Here is a 13,034-nt window from a genome sequence, read left to right as displayed (position 1 = left end):
TTGCTTCCCTTCTGAGCTCCAGTCCCAGAGGAGGCAGCCCTTGACCCTGGACCCTTGTCCCTCCCTCCTGGGCCACGTCCTGCTCTTCTGCCCACGTCTCCCGGCTCAGTCTCAGCTCAGCTGTGTCAGCACCCAGGTGACCATCCCGGGGTCGGGGCTCCGGGGTGCCCTGGGAGGGGAGGGGGCAGGAGGGCAGTGCTGGGGGCGCCTGGGGCCACGGCCCAAGGGGGACCATCGTGGGAGGGTTCTCCCAACGGCCTGGTTCCACGTCGGATCGTGAGGATGCTAAGAGCGAAAGATGAGACGTGGAAAAAACCCAGTGAAAGTGAGACCTGGTGGGGGGGGGCGGCAGGAAGGGCCCCTCCCTCCAGCTCAGGCTGCAGGGCTGGGTCGCCCTGGTGAGCAAGCACCAGGTTCCGTCCCTTCCCAGCGAGAATGAAGTGAGAACGCGAGGATTCTGGGGAGCTGTGCCTTCAGCCCTTTCTCAGGAAGGGTCACGGCTTTGGGGGTGGGAGGGGCTGCAATTGCAGACAGAGCCTTTAAAGAGGTAATTAAGTTAGCTTTTTTTTTTTTTTTTTGGCTGCATCACAGCAGTGACAACGCCAGATCCTTAACCTGCTGAGCCACCAGGGAACTCCGAGAGGAAATTAAGTTACAAAGAGGCATTGCATGAGTTTCCTGGGGCTGCCTCAACAAGGCGCCACAAAGAGCCCCCTTAAAACAACAGAGATTTATCCTCCCACCCTTCTGGAGGCCAGAAGTCTGCAACTGGGGGTTGCAGGTTCAGTTCCCCCTGACGGTTCTCGGGGAGGGGGGCTTCCCTGTCTTTCTGCAGCTTCTGGTGGCTGCCAGCGACCCCCCGGTGTGCCTTGGCTGGTGGGTTCATCTCTCGGGCTTGGCCTTGGCTTTCAGGGCTCACTCTGCCTCTGCTCTCTGTACCTGCAACTTTCCTTCTGCTTGGAGGACGGTCACACGGGATAAAAGCCCCTTCTCAAGCAGTGCGGCACCATCTCGCCTTGATTATATTGACAAAGACCCGACTTCCAAACACAGTCCCATCCACAGGTACGGGCTCAGGATGTGGTCACACGTTTGGAGGGAACACAGTTCAACCCCAAACAGCGGGGACCCACAGGAGCGAGGGCAGCATGAGGTGACAGGTGGTGTCAGAGGACCCTGAGGCCGTCGCAGGGCACCAGGGGGACAGTGGCGAGTGAGCTGAGCTGGCCTGAGGCTGGGGGAGCCAAGGCGCCTCCAAATCGGCCGGGAGCCGCCTTCCTCCCCCCACTGCTTCCTGTTCCTCCTCTGCTTTCCAGTACTTGAGATTCCATTAGACAAATCAAGCGCAGCTTTCCTGCCAGAAATGTCTCTGAGTGTGGGCGACCGCGGCCTCGAGGGGGTTCAAGTTGGCCCCACACCTGCCGCAAAGGCCAGCGTCCACTGCCCAGAGAAAAAGCCCTCGGGCCTCCTCTGTGGCTGCTGCTCCAAGTGTGCCCAGAGATCAGGGTGTCTCCTTGACGCTGCTGGACTTTTGGGGGTGCCTGTCCCTAGCATGACATCAGCCGGGCACAGTCTCTCCTGGGCCAGGCTGAGACGGGCACCGTCCCACGTCGCCTGTGTCGCGCAGCCTGTGGGGGCAGAGCTGCCCGTGCAGCCTCTGCGCCGAACCAAGCAATTCCTCTCGGGCTCCCTATTTTTAGTGTGAAGCCTGGGGCTCACAGCAGTTGGCAGAAAGCCGCCAAACCCCTGGCTCTTTCTTCCAGAAGCCCAGCCTGGCGCTTCTGAGTGGATGGGGGAGCTGGAGGCTTCACGACAGGGATAGAGATTGAGTCTGAAACCCAGACCAGAGGGGGCCTGGCCCCCAGCCCTCGGCCCCTCGCTGCTCCAACACCAACACCCAGGAGACCCAGAGTCCCCCGTCCCTAGAGAGGCTTTAGGGGAAGGCCTGGGAAGGGAGATGCCATCACAAGGCAAGACGGAAAAAGTAGGGTGAGGGGCTTGGCGCTGTCACGTTCCGGGTGAAATGTGGGGGTGCAGGGAGTGGAGGGTGGGTGGAAGGAGGTCTCCCTGTGTCTCTAGTTCGGAACACCAGCGGAGCCCACTGTGCACGTAGCCCACACCCTCCTGTCTCCGTTCTTAGAATCGGGCGTGATGCTGAGGGCTTAGTACCCAGGCATCAGCAGGCAGCCGAGCCTGACTCTGAGAAGGGCCACCGTCGCCCTCTGCCCACCCACCTCGTCTCCCTCAGGGCTCCACTGCTCCTCCATCACCCAGGCATCACCGGCACGTGGGCTCTCAGCTCCCCGAGGCCATGGCCCATCTCAGCCAGCTTTTCTGCCTGGGGCCACCTGGCACTGCTTCAAGAAATACTCTTGGAAGAAATTCACGACTCCGACACCCTCCCCCTGTTTAACTTTGCCTCTGGAGGTGTCTCTCCGGACTCTCATCCCTGGAATATCCTGGGTGGTCTCTGCCAGGAGGGCACAGATGCCGCCTCCCATCTCTGCCCTTTGGAGCTCAGCCTTCAAAACATCATATGCAGACGGGTCTCCAATACGTGCTGGGCCACGGCTGCGCATCCTGTGGCTCCAGGGGGACATGGTAAGCCATCTCTGTTTCAGCGCTTCTCGTGTTTATTCTAAGCTTTGGATTTCCTGTTATTAATAGTGACAGTAAGACACTTGAGGCTTTTACATAAGAAGCTTCATTGAGAGGCTTCGGAGTATGTACGACCATTAGTGTTCAACCTTTAAGCACCGCCCGCATCTGAACTTTCCCTCGTGGGAAGCTTATATAACCCAACCCTGAGCGAAAGCATTTTGGGGGCTGCTCCCCAAAGCGCTTTGGAAATGGTGCGCGCAGCAGACGGGGCTCCACGCCCGGCTGCTTCTGCTGATAGTCAGCCTTTACGTAACAGCAGCCAGGCTCCAGGTTGGCCGTTCTTGCAAGCGTAAACTGCAGGTGGCGATTATGGCAGATCTCTAGATGATAATGTCAAACGCGCCGCCTCTTTGTCTGTTATTTGTAAGGCAATACAAGTAAAAACAGAAAGGGGAAAAAAAAAAAACACAAAACCCAAGGCAGAAGCTGTGAGAATAAAGGCAGCCTGAATCACAGGGCTAACTGTTCTGCTTATGGAATGAATTGATGCCACCTGCGCCTGGTCTCGGGAACGCCAGACCCCCCCCCCCAGACGATGCCCTGGTCACCCAGAGCTGGCAGCTGGGCAGCGGGGCTTTCAGGGCGGTGGCTGCTTCCCTGTGGCAGCTTCTGTCTGGCTACACCCAGGAGGGTTCTGCTGTGATGAGTCCCACCAACTCCCACCCCACAGCTGGGCAATGACTTTGTTGCCCCAAAGCTCCCCTGTCCCTTGACCCCACCCCCCCAAGGCCGAGCAGCTCTCCCAGGCTGCACATGAGGTGGGGGTGCTGAGGGCCTGGGAGGAACACAGCCAGCAGCCAGGCGACAGAGACAGCAGTGTGTTCCCGGGGCTGCAGGGGACAGTGACCGACCATCCACTCTCCAGGCACAGCTCGTTTGGGTTTAGCTGGCCTATAAAATTCTTATTACATGCTTGTGGGCACGGCTGCCACCTCTTCCAGCAAAATAAATGAAGCAGCAGCCTGGAAACCCTAATGCAGCTGGAGAGCGTGCTGGCACGCAGGCTGTCCCTTGTCACCGGGGCTGCTCGTCCCAGTTCCTCGGAGCCGGGAGCTGCACTGAGGGGTCACGTCTCCTCCCCTCCCCTTCCTGCCTCCTCACTGCATCCCCAGAGAGCTGCACCTCTGGACCAGCCGGAGGAGAAATGAAAGGCATTTGTGGTCTTTCCTGCGGAGGAAGGATGGGGAAGAGGATGGGTGAAGGCTAAGCCGGGGAATGCAGTCGCCGGGGATCACGGAGCTGGACACCCCCTCAGGGCTGCCCTGGCCCTTCTTGCTGCAGCACGTGCCTGGACACACGGCCTTGTGCCCAAACGACGGCAGGATGCACAAGGTCAGGGTCTTGGTAAGCCTCCCCCAACCAGATGCAGAGATCCAGCGGCCTCGAATCCACGACCCGGAGAAATGATAAGCTCAGGAGGATAACACGACCTTAGGGAGCCCTCAGCATGCGCCCCCCTCGTCCGGCACAGGACACACGTTCTGGACTTTGATCACTGCCACCCTGTGGGGTGGACGCTCGCTTCACCCCACTTCACGGATGGAGACCCAGAGGCGTGTAAGGAACCTGCCCCCCACGCCTGGTTCAGAGGCAGAGACTGGCCCCCAAATCGGTGCTCTCGCCCCTGAGGTCACGGAGCCGGCAAGCGAGCTGAGCGAACTGAATCTGAAGCGCATCTGTCTCCAGGAACGGGTGACGTCTCCCTGCCTGCGATACAGCACGCTGCACAGACCACAGCGCAGGCAACCGCCCGAGGCGAACACAATCAGGACGGGGAAACGGGGCAGGGCTTTAGGGAACGCAGAGTTTTCCAGAAGGCACAATAATCCACCACTGCGGTGACCTGCACTTTGCAAACTGAGGAGATGAGAGTGGAAACGAGGCGTTCCCTGGTTGCTCCGTGGGTTGAGGATCTGGTGGGGTCACTGCAGTGGCGTGGGTTCGATCCCTGGCCCTGGGGGACTTCCGCATGCTGAGCCGGCAGCTCCCCAACCACTTCAGGCATAAGCAGAATGCCGTCTCCACACACCATGCCATCTGCCTTGGCCTTCACGAGCAAGGGCACTGTGGCACCTGCCACGATGTGGAAGAACCCAAGGACCGGGCGCTCGGTGGACTAAGGCAGGCACAGGTGACAAACGTGGCATGATTCCACCCGCAGCCGGCAAACGCAGAGAGATGGGTGCGGGTCCCAGGGCTGGGGCGTGGGTGTTCAGTGAGGACCCAGTTGGAGACAGTCCTGGAGACGGCTGCTGGTGTGAGCGTGTATGCCCCTGCGCTGCGCCCTTAAACGCGGTGAAGACGGCAGAATGTTACGTGTACTTCACTACAGTTTGTAAAAATTAAACACATGCTAGGCAGGGAATCTAAAGCCAACTAAACAGAACGTTCTGGCTCGTCTTTAGCTGTGTCTAGATGGAGTTTTCAGAGGTGCTTTGGGAATGGAGAGGTTGTGGCCCTGGCAGGGGTGTGGGGAGGGGACAGGTGGGCGGGGGGGGGGGCAAGGCAAATCACCGACTCCAGAGGGTATTTTTTTTGAGATGGCCAATGTTTGGAGGCATCTTCAAGGCAGCTGAGCACCCCTGTCCGGTGACCCTCGCACGGCTGGAAACGAGCGCCTAAGGAGAGAGGCGTGCACTGCTCCTCCTCCAGCGGCTGGATCTTCAGGAGACGCGCCCTTAGAATCGTCTCAAAAAGATTCAGAGGCTTTGGGAACACAGTCACTTAACCACAAAAGCAGGAGGAAAGGGTGCTGAGCAAAAGGCCGGGGCTGCGCCTCAACTCCTTTGGAGCTGGGTCCCCGAGCCGCCCCCCAGCCTGGAGCCTGAGTCTCTGTGAGTGGCCGGGGATGGGGGGTGGGGGGCTCTCCCTCCCGCATGTCTGGTGGGGGAGGGGCAAGGGGGGGACCGGGATGCTGCTGTCTTGTCCACCTGGTGGATACCTGAGGTCCCTCCGTGACCTCTGGGCACCCTCTTAGCCCTTCCTGCACAGACTGCCCAGTCCCCAGGAGTGTGGCCTCTGCCACAGAGCAGGTGTGGGGGGGAAGGGAGCAGGTGATGGGATAGAGATGGTTCAGCTTGTGCTGATGTGGTGGGAGAGATGGCAAACCTAAGACAGGGGCGTGGGGACCCAGCCTGCGGTAACCCACGGCAACCTGTTCACCCAGCTCCACTGCCCGCTGCTGGCACAGGGCGCCACGTCCTGGCTGCTTCCCTGCCAGCTCTCATTGGCATGTTGGTTCCCAGGGCATCCAAGGGGGCAGCCGGCCCCTGCTTTTCTTCCCTGAGGCCCAGAGCCGTGTTCTGCATGTTTCAGAGGCCAGGCAGCCCCTCTGCCCACCAGGCCCAGGTGACACCACTGGCCCCCTTACTCAGGGCATGAGGTGGCCCTGCCACTCAGAGGCATCACCTCTGCCTGGTCGGAGAAGGGGCTTCCAGGGCAGTGGCCCAGGGCTTGGGGCCTTGGGCTCACAGAGATAACACACCAGGGACACCAAGGCACTGCCATGGCTTCTACCAGCGTCTCCGAGGGGACAGGTGCAGGGTGGAGGGAGGGTTGGGGGACAAAACGTGCTCACTGAGCCTCCACCTGGGCTCTGTGTGTCACTTAGTGCTATCTGTGTGTCCCCCCGAGAAGAGAGGACCCGTGGCCCAGTGCCATGGTCTCAGCTCGCCCACACGGCTGCCGGGAGCAGCTCCCCTCGGCACTCAGCCCGAGAGGTCTCCGTGTCATCATCCATCTACTCTGATGACATCAGCGGGGTTCGGGCCTCCAGCCGGGGCCTCTAGATGTTGGAAGTATCTGTTTTAAGAGGCCTTCCGACCACGGCAAGCAGCAAGCAGGAGGGAGGCCAGCGATGACCTTAGGCTAGAATCTGGAGAAACCATGTTTCCAAGATTTCTTATTTGGAGGCACCTGCCAGGGCATCTCAGGCAGGCAGGCTGATCTGCCGGAGTGGCTGATCCACTTGTGGAAAAAGAGATTGAACACTGAGGCACTTATCCATTTTTCGCAGCCCGGCTCTGGCCCAGCTGGAGGCAGGGAGCATTCAGGCCAGGGGCCCGGCCTCCTCCCCAGCGCCACCAGCCCCGCCTCCACGCACACTGGACGCCCCAAAGGGAGGGGCAGTGACCTCCTTTTCCAACTTCCCGTGGCTGCAATAAGCTTATGTTACCATTTTAATAGTCTTGTAAAGACCTCACGCTATGCAGATTTAAAGGAAGATGAAATTCTTTGCTGGACTGGAGACTCTCGTACTAAGTGAACGAAGTCAGAAAGAGAAAGGCAAACACCAGGTGACATCACTTCTATCTGGGATCTAATATATGGCACAGGAGAACCTTTCCACAGAAAAGAAAATCATGGACTTAGAGAATAGACCTGTGGTCGCCAAGGGGTTGGGGGACGGGGACTGGGAGTTTGGGGTTAACAGATGCATTTGGAGTGGATGAGCAATGAGATCCTGCTAAGCACCGGAAACTGCATCTAGTCACTTGTGATGGAACAGGATGGAGGATAATGTGAGAAAAAGAATATGTGTATATACGTATGACTGGGTCACTTTGCTGCACAACAGAAATTGACAGAACACTGGAAATCAACTATAATGGAAAAAAATCATAAAAAGTCCCCCCCCCAAAAAGACTTTGCTGGGAATGATGATGTGGCCAGGGGCGGGGGCGGACATCCAGCCAGCAGTGCTGCAGAGAGTGGACAGCAGCAGAGAAGCCCAGAGAACTCTCCATGGGTCTGCCGCGTCAGGCCAGCAGCCCTGGACAAATGCGCAAAGACCCTTCCAGGGGGCTGAAGACAGAGGCGCTGAGTAACAGGCCAAGCGTGGGCATCCGCAGGCTTTGCCAGGTGGCAGGACAGACATTCCATGAGCCGGGGGGGACAAGAGGCCCCGCCACGCTGACCGCACTGGACAAGCCTGGGATGGGGGCACCTTCAGCGAACCCAGGAGGGGATGCCTTGGGAAGAGCAGTGGCTGAAAGGCCGGCGTGGGAGTGGGCAGAAGGTGGGCACGAAGGTGGGGCAGGGGGTGGGCCTGACGCAGGTGGGAACCTCTGGGGGGCGGGGCGGGGACGAGCCCCACCTCCCGCGGGGCAGAATCCCCCTGGGGTCCCAGTCACAGCAGGGCCAGGCCTGGAGAAGGTGTCAGCATGGAGAGAAGACTGGACGTGGGGGCTGGGGTCCAGTGGGGGCGGGGGGGGCGGAGTGTCACGGAGCCGACCGCAGCGAGCCCTTGGGAAGGGTCAGACAAGGGAAACATCTTCTGTGCTGTGATGAGAGCTTTCCAACGCCCCTCCTTTTGGATTTGTCTTATTTGTTGCATATCTGAGAGTAGGCACAACTTGGCAGAAATCAAGCGGCTGATCGCCTACTAAGCCCTGAGTTCCCGCTGCAGAGCCGGGCAGAGACTAAGACGCCGCAGCTCAGAGTGGCCAAGAGTGGACCCAGCAGAGGCCGTGACCAGGGGCTGTCCCGCAGGGACACCGTCAGAGGTGGTCCCTTTTCACGGAACTTACTCACTCCAGGCTGGTCAGTCCTGCCCGGACGAGGCTTCTCACTAAGCCCAAGGTCAAGGCCAGACCAGGGGTTCCACAAAGGCCTCATTCTGCCTTGTTTAGAAGGTGGGCAAACCCTCAGCTGGACGGGCCACCAGGCAGGAGCCCCTCCAGCTCCCTGCTGCCAAGGGCATCGTCCACTCATGCCCCACACAGTCCAGCGGAGCCCACCTCTCTCTGCTGGCAGAGGAGCAGTTCTGAGCTCAGGAGGTGCGGCAGCAAACCCTCAGGCGAGAAAAGGACACCTCAGCTCCGGGAGAGGAGTCCTCGGAGCAAGGGACCCGGCTCCCACTCCCGGCCCCTCACCCGGGCTGTGTGTGTGTGTGTGTGTGTGTGTGTGCGCGCGCGCGCGCGCATGTGTGCATGCGTTTGCATTTGAGCCAGGTCCCACCTGTGACCCCGGCAAGGACAGGAGCAGGTGACGGGGACGGGTGTGCGGAGGTGCTGCTGGCCACAGCCCCAGCCATTCCACAGTCCCAGGCCTGAGTCCTCCTGAGGCCACGGTCTCGTCCCCATGACGCCCACCTTCCCTGAGGAAGGAAACCTCTCCATCGGGCCCTGAGCGTGGCCGGCGCCACCGCCTCTCCCCACCCGCGGGGCCTGCTGTGCCCTTCCCGTCACAGGGCGCCCGGCGACAGCGGCGGTTACCACTGGTCCCTCTCGGGGAAGGGGGAGGCAGGGGGGCCACAGCTCACGGAGCATCACGACGCACGAATGTCCCAGCTCTCAGCACACGCAGCTACTCAGTAAACTGGACACTGGCTTTGTGATGTGTCCTGCCCTTGATTCCTACCACACAGCCCCCCCAGCCCCCCCGAGGGACCGTGGAGACCTCCGGGTCGGAGAGAGGTCAGGGGACGACCCTGAGCCGTGGAGGTGCCAGGGGAGGCCCCTGGGTCTCCCAGATCCTCCTTCTGTGCTGACCCGGGAAGGACCAGAGCCTGGAAGATAAGCCATGCCTGCCCCCGGGGCCTCGTCCACACGGCCTCTGAAGCAAAGGCCACGGATACAAGGTGCACCCTCCAGGGGATCCCGGGAGCCCAGGTCCCCGGGGCTGCCCCCACTGGACACCGGGGCGGGTGATGCGACCGCGTGTGCTCTGTCTCCTTCACACCGAGAAGGCAGGGAGCCAGGTGCCCGGGGCCAACACAGTCTCTCTTCGAACCAGAAATGCCGACGACATTATTATCCCTGCGGGTCAGTCCTCAGACGGGGACGCTGGCCGTCGGCCCCTTCGGGCAACTTTAGCTCTTCCGCCCCAAGCTCTGCGGGAGCAGAAAGCATCCACGGAAGCCACTGTTTGAACGGTATCACCGGCTTCCCCACTGCGACCCTCTTGGCTGGAAGGCCCAGGAGTGGGGACCCTGGGGAGGGGGGGAGCCACAGGAGCCGAGGGGCAGGGGGTAGGGGGCGGGGACAGGACAGGACAACACAAGCCCCAACGGCAGCACCTGCCTCCACCCCACATGGGTTTGCACCCGGGACCCTGCCCGGGAAGGAGATGGGCTGGGTAAAAGGGAGACAGAACACGACCGCAGGCGGGGAGCTTCAGAATTAACCCAGTGCCTGGGACTTTAAGAAAAGACAGACTTAAGAAAAAAAAAGAAAAAGCAAAGAAATCAAAGATAGACTTGTGGTTGCCAAGGGGGAGGGGGAAGGAAGGCGGATGGATGGGGAGTTTGGGGGGGGTAGATGCAAACTCTGGCATTTAGGATGGATAAGCAATGAGGTCCTGCTGTACAGCACAGGGACCTCTGTCCACTCTCCTGGGATGGACCACGATGGATGACAGTACAAGAAAAAGAATCCATATCTACGTATGACTGGGTCACTTTGCTGTACAGCAGAAATTGACACAACGCTGTAAATCAATTATGCTCTAATAAAAATAAGATAACATTTAAAAAAAGAAAGAAAAACCACAGCCATTGCAAGCTTTGCTGGAGGAGCTCTCAGCCTAGGATTTAAAGTCCAGACAGGGCGGCTGGGTGTCGATTGTGAGGGGAGCACGGGGCGCTGACTTTCCAGCACATGCTGCAAACCCCAAAGGATGCGGCTCTCCCCCAGGGCTCAGGGTCTGGCCGCCAGGCGCCCCCGACACCATCGGCAGCGAAGGCAGAAGGCGCAGAGCAAGGTCAAGAAGCAGTGACAGCCTGTGCAGAGGTGGCAGAGGCCCGAGGACCACGGTCTGCCTCCTCCCGTTTGTATCACTTACAGGACACGGACGGAACAGAGAGCGAGCACTGCGCCCGCCACGTTCCAGAGGGTTCCAGGCATTCCGTCTACCCGGCCTCCTTCACTGCGTCTATACAGCAGTGCTTTTGTCCCACTTTACTGACCGGGAGGCCAGCTCAGAGGAGCCGAGGGTTAGGTGTTCAGCCAGAGAGCAGCGGAGCCCGCGCTAACCTCAGACCTGGCCCCTCCCAGGGGCCACGGCGCCCCACCCTCCCGCGTGCAGGTGCCTGCTCTGCCCGGGCCACCTGCAAGGCTGCTTTCCTGAAGGTCACCCAAATCACCGGTGCCTCAGCCACAAACCCCCTCTGCGCACGATGACAGTCCAGCCCGCTGCTCAGCGCTCACCTCCCACCCCGGAACCTCTTCCACTGTTCACCCACTTCCTGCAGAATTTCTCCCGGAAGCCTTTGGGAAGTTCTGGGGAAGGAACTGTCACTTGTGAGGGTGACAGCATCTCGTCTCACCTCCTTCAAAAGATAAAAAAGGCTGGCCTTTGCACTCCTCCTCTGCCAGGGTGAAAGTGTGTGCACGTGTGCGCGTCTGCCTGTTTCTGTGTGTGCATGTGTGTCATGCTGTGTGTTTACATGCGGGGTGTGTGTGTACACGCATTTCCATGTGCACGCTGTGTGTGGATGCACGTGCATGCCCATGTGTGTGCACATTTGTGTGTGTGTGTGTCCGTGCTGGAGTGGGGAAGTATTCAGCGCAGGCCCCTTCTCTCCCTGGGGGAGGCCGTTCCATTTACTCCTGTGAGGTCCCAGGTGGCCTGGAGGTCAGGGGCCCTGGCATTGGGGGGTGGGGGTGGGGGTGGGGGGTCCAGCAGCAGGTGACCACCTGCCCTGTGCTGATGCCACCTGTTCCCAGGTACCTGGTTGCAGTGAGGCAGGCTATGGTGGGGGGAGGGGTGCTCGTACTTCTCATCTCATGGGACATGGGAGCCAGCAGGGGACAGGGTGACAGGGGCTTGTGGGCAAGTCTCTCAGCTGACAGAGGGGGACACCCAAGCCCGGGAGCCTACCCCGTGCCTGGCTGGGGCATCTTCCTCTGGCTTCCTGGCTCTGGGTGCTCCTTGAGAAGAGCAAGGTGAGCCTCAGTGGCCGCAGGGCTTTCCCAAAATGTCCAGCCGAGGTTTGAGAGCGATTTTCTCTCTGTGGCATCCCCTCCCCCAGGGCCTTAGGGAAGCTTAGGCGATGCCCCCTCCAGGGAGGCTGTCTTATTGTCCCTCTCTGCCAATCAGAAGCAGGGGATGCTCTGAATGCAGAGCTGGTCCAGAGGGTCGCCTAGTCTCTCTGCCTGCCCAGGAAGTAGAGCGGCCGGGGGTCCCCCTCTCTGGTGGGAGCTGACCACCTGCTGGGATGGGGAACTGAAGGGGGGAATGAGGTGTCCCTGCCGCGCCTGCCTCTACTGACACCCCCACCTGCTCCCAGCCGGCCAGGAAGCAGTGCCCGGTCCCTTTGGGGGCTTCGAGCTCGGCAGCCCCCAGGGCTGCCCACCGGCTCCTGAGGGGTGAGTGCTTCAGGGTCGTTCCGCCGGAAATAAAAGGCTTCATGGCCAGCTTCTGAACGTAGGAACTCAGCCAAAATCAGATTTGTTACAAAGAAAGCTCAGCCCATGAAACGGAAAAAACACCCCGGTGCAGTCGCCCCTTTCCACCGGGCCGCGCGTGAGGACACCTGCCCAGCAGACCACCCTGTCCCCCGCCCAAGTTGTCGGAGGCCGCAGCCTGTCCCCGCGGACGCGCGGACCGCGGTCCCCCACCCCCGCTGGCGCCCCCTGGCCGGCCCCCACCGCTTCCGCGACCCCAGCGCTGTCACCTGGGGAGGGGCCCGCGGCGGGCTGGCACCGCAGGGGGCGCGCCGGGAGGACGCCCGCGGCCGGGCTGGGGAGGCTGGAGGGGGTGGGTACCTTCTGAATGCGTCCATCGATGTCCAAGTAGATGGCCTTGGGCCGGTAGCTGGAGGAGCCGGTTCCCATCTTGCGCCCAGCGCTGCACTTGGACTTTTTACTGTACTTTCTCGACGCCAGCGCCGCGGGGAGGGCGGGCAGTGGGAGGAGGGGGCGGGCGGCGGGCGGGCGGCGGGGACCAGCCAACCAGAGCGCCGCCCCGCTCGGCTCCGCCCCGGCGCCGCCCTCCTCCTCTTCCCGCGCCTCGGCCCTCCGCCGCCGCCGCCCCGCCCCTGCCGCCCCTCCCTTCTCCGCTCCCGCGTCACGGCACACCCTCCTCGTCCCTTGGATTCCCTGGGGGACGCGGCCAAGCAGGCAGCCTGAGTCCCGGTGCCCCCTGGAGAGTCGTTCAGGGCGAGTGACCCCTTCTGGCCGCTGGGCTGGTCAAGACATCCCCCCTGTGCCCGGATTCCCAGAGCGCCCCCCTCTGGCCTTTGAGCGGGTCACCTCCCCCTGTGCCCGGATTCCCAGAGCGCCCCCCTCTGGCCTTCGAGCTGGTCACCTCCCCTGTGCCCAGATTCCCATAGCGCCCCCCTCTGGCCTTTGAGCTGGTCGCCTCCCTGTCACCAGATTCCCGTAGTGCCCGCTGGGCTGCTGGGCTGGTCCCCTCCCCGTGGGATGCCTTAC

At 61.0% G+C, this 13,034-nt stretch overlaps 1 protein-coding gene across 5 annotated transcripts in view; it reads right to left on the bottom strand.

The window, feature by feature from the left end:
- Positions 1-12,500, bottom strand: part of PDE9A (phosphodiesterase 9A) — a 95,452-nt gene extending 82,952 nt beyond the window's left edge. For all 5 annotated transcript variants that reach the window (XR_014825234.1, XR_014825232.1, XR_014825233.1 and 2 more), the window contains exon 1: positions 12,369-12,500. Coding sequence is in view for 2 of the 5 variants with exons in the window: in XM_005654079.3 (XP_005654136.2) it covers positions 12,369-12,437 (69 nt within the window). In the remaining 3 variants the exon portion in view is untranslated. The remainder of the gene's footprint in view (positions 1-12,368) is intronic.
- Positions 12,501-13,034: the final 534 nt, after the last annotated feature.

This window comes from Sus scrofa, chromosome 13, assembly GCF_054392235.1.
Source record: "Sus scrofa isolate SSC_HxYL_T2T_F1_AM1 chromosome 13, Sscrofa_HxYL_maternal_Yorkshire_Landrace_v2.0, whole genome shotgun sequence".
Taxonomy (NCBI): domain Eukaryota; kingdom Metazoa; phylum Chordata; class Mammalia; order Artiodactyla; family Suidae; genus Sus; species Sus scrofa.
The sequence above is the reverse complement of the archived record's forward strand: the minus strand, read 5'-3'. Positions and strand labels throughout refer to the sequence as shown.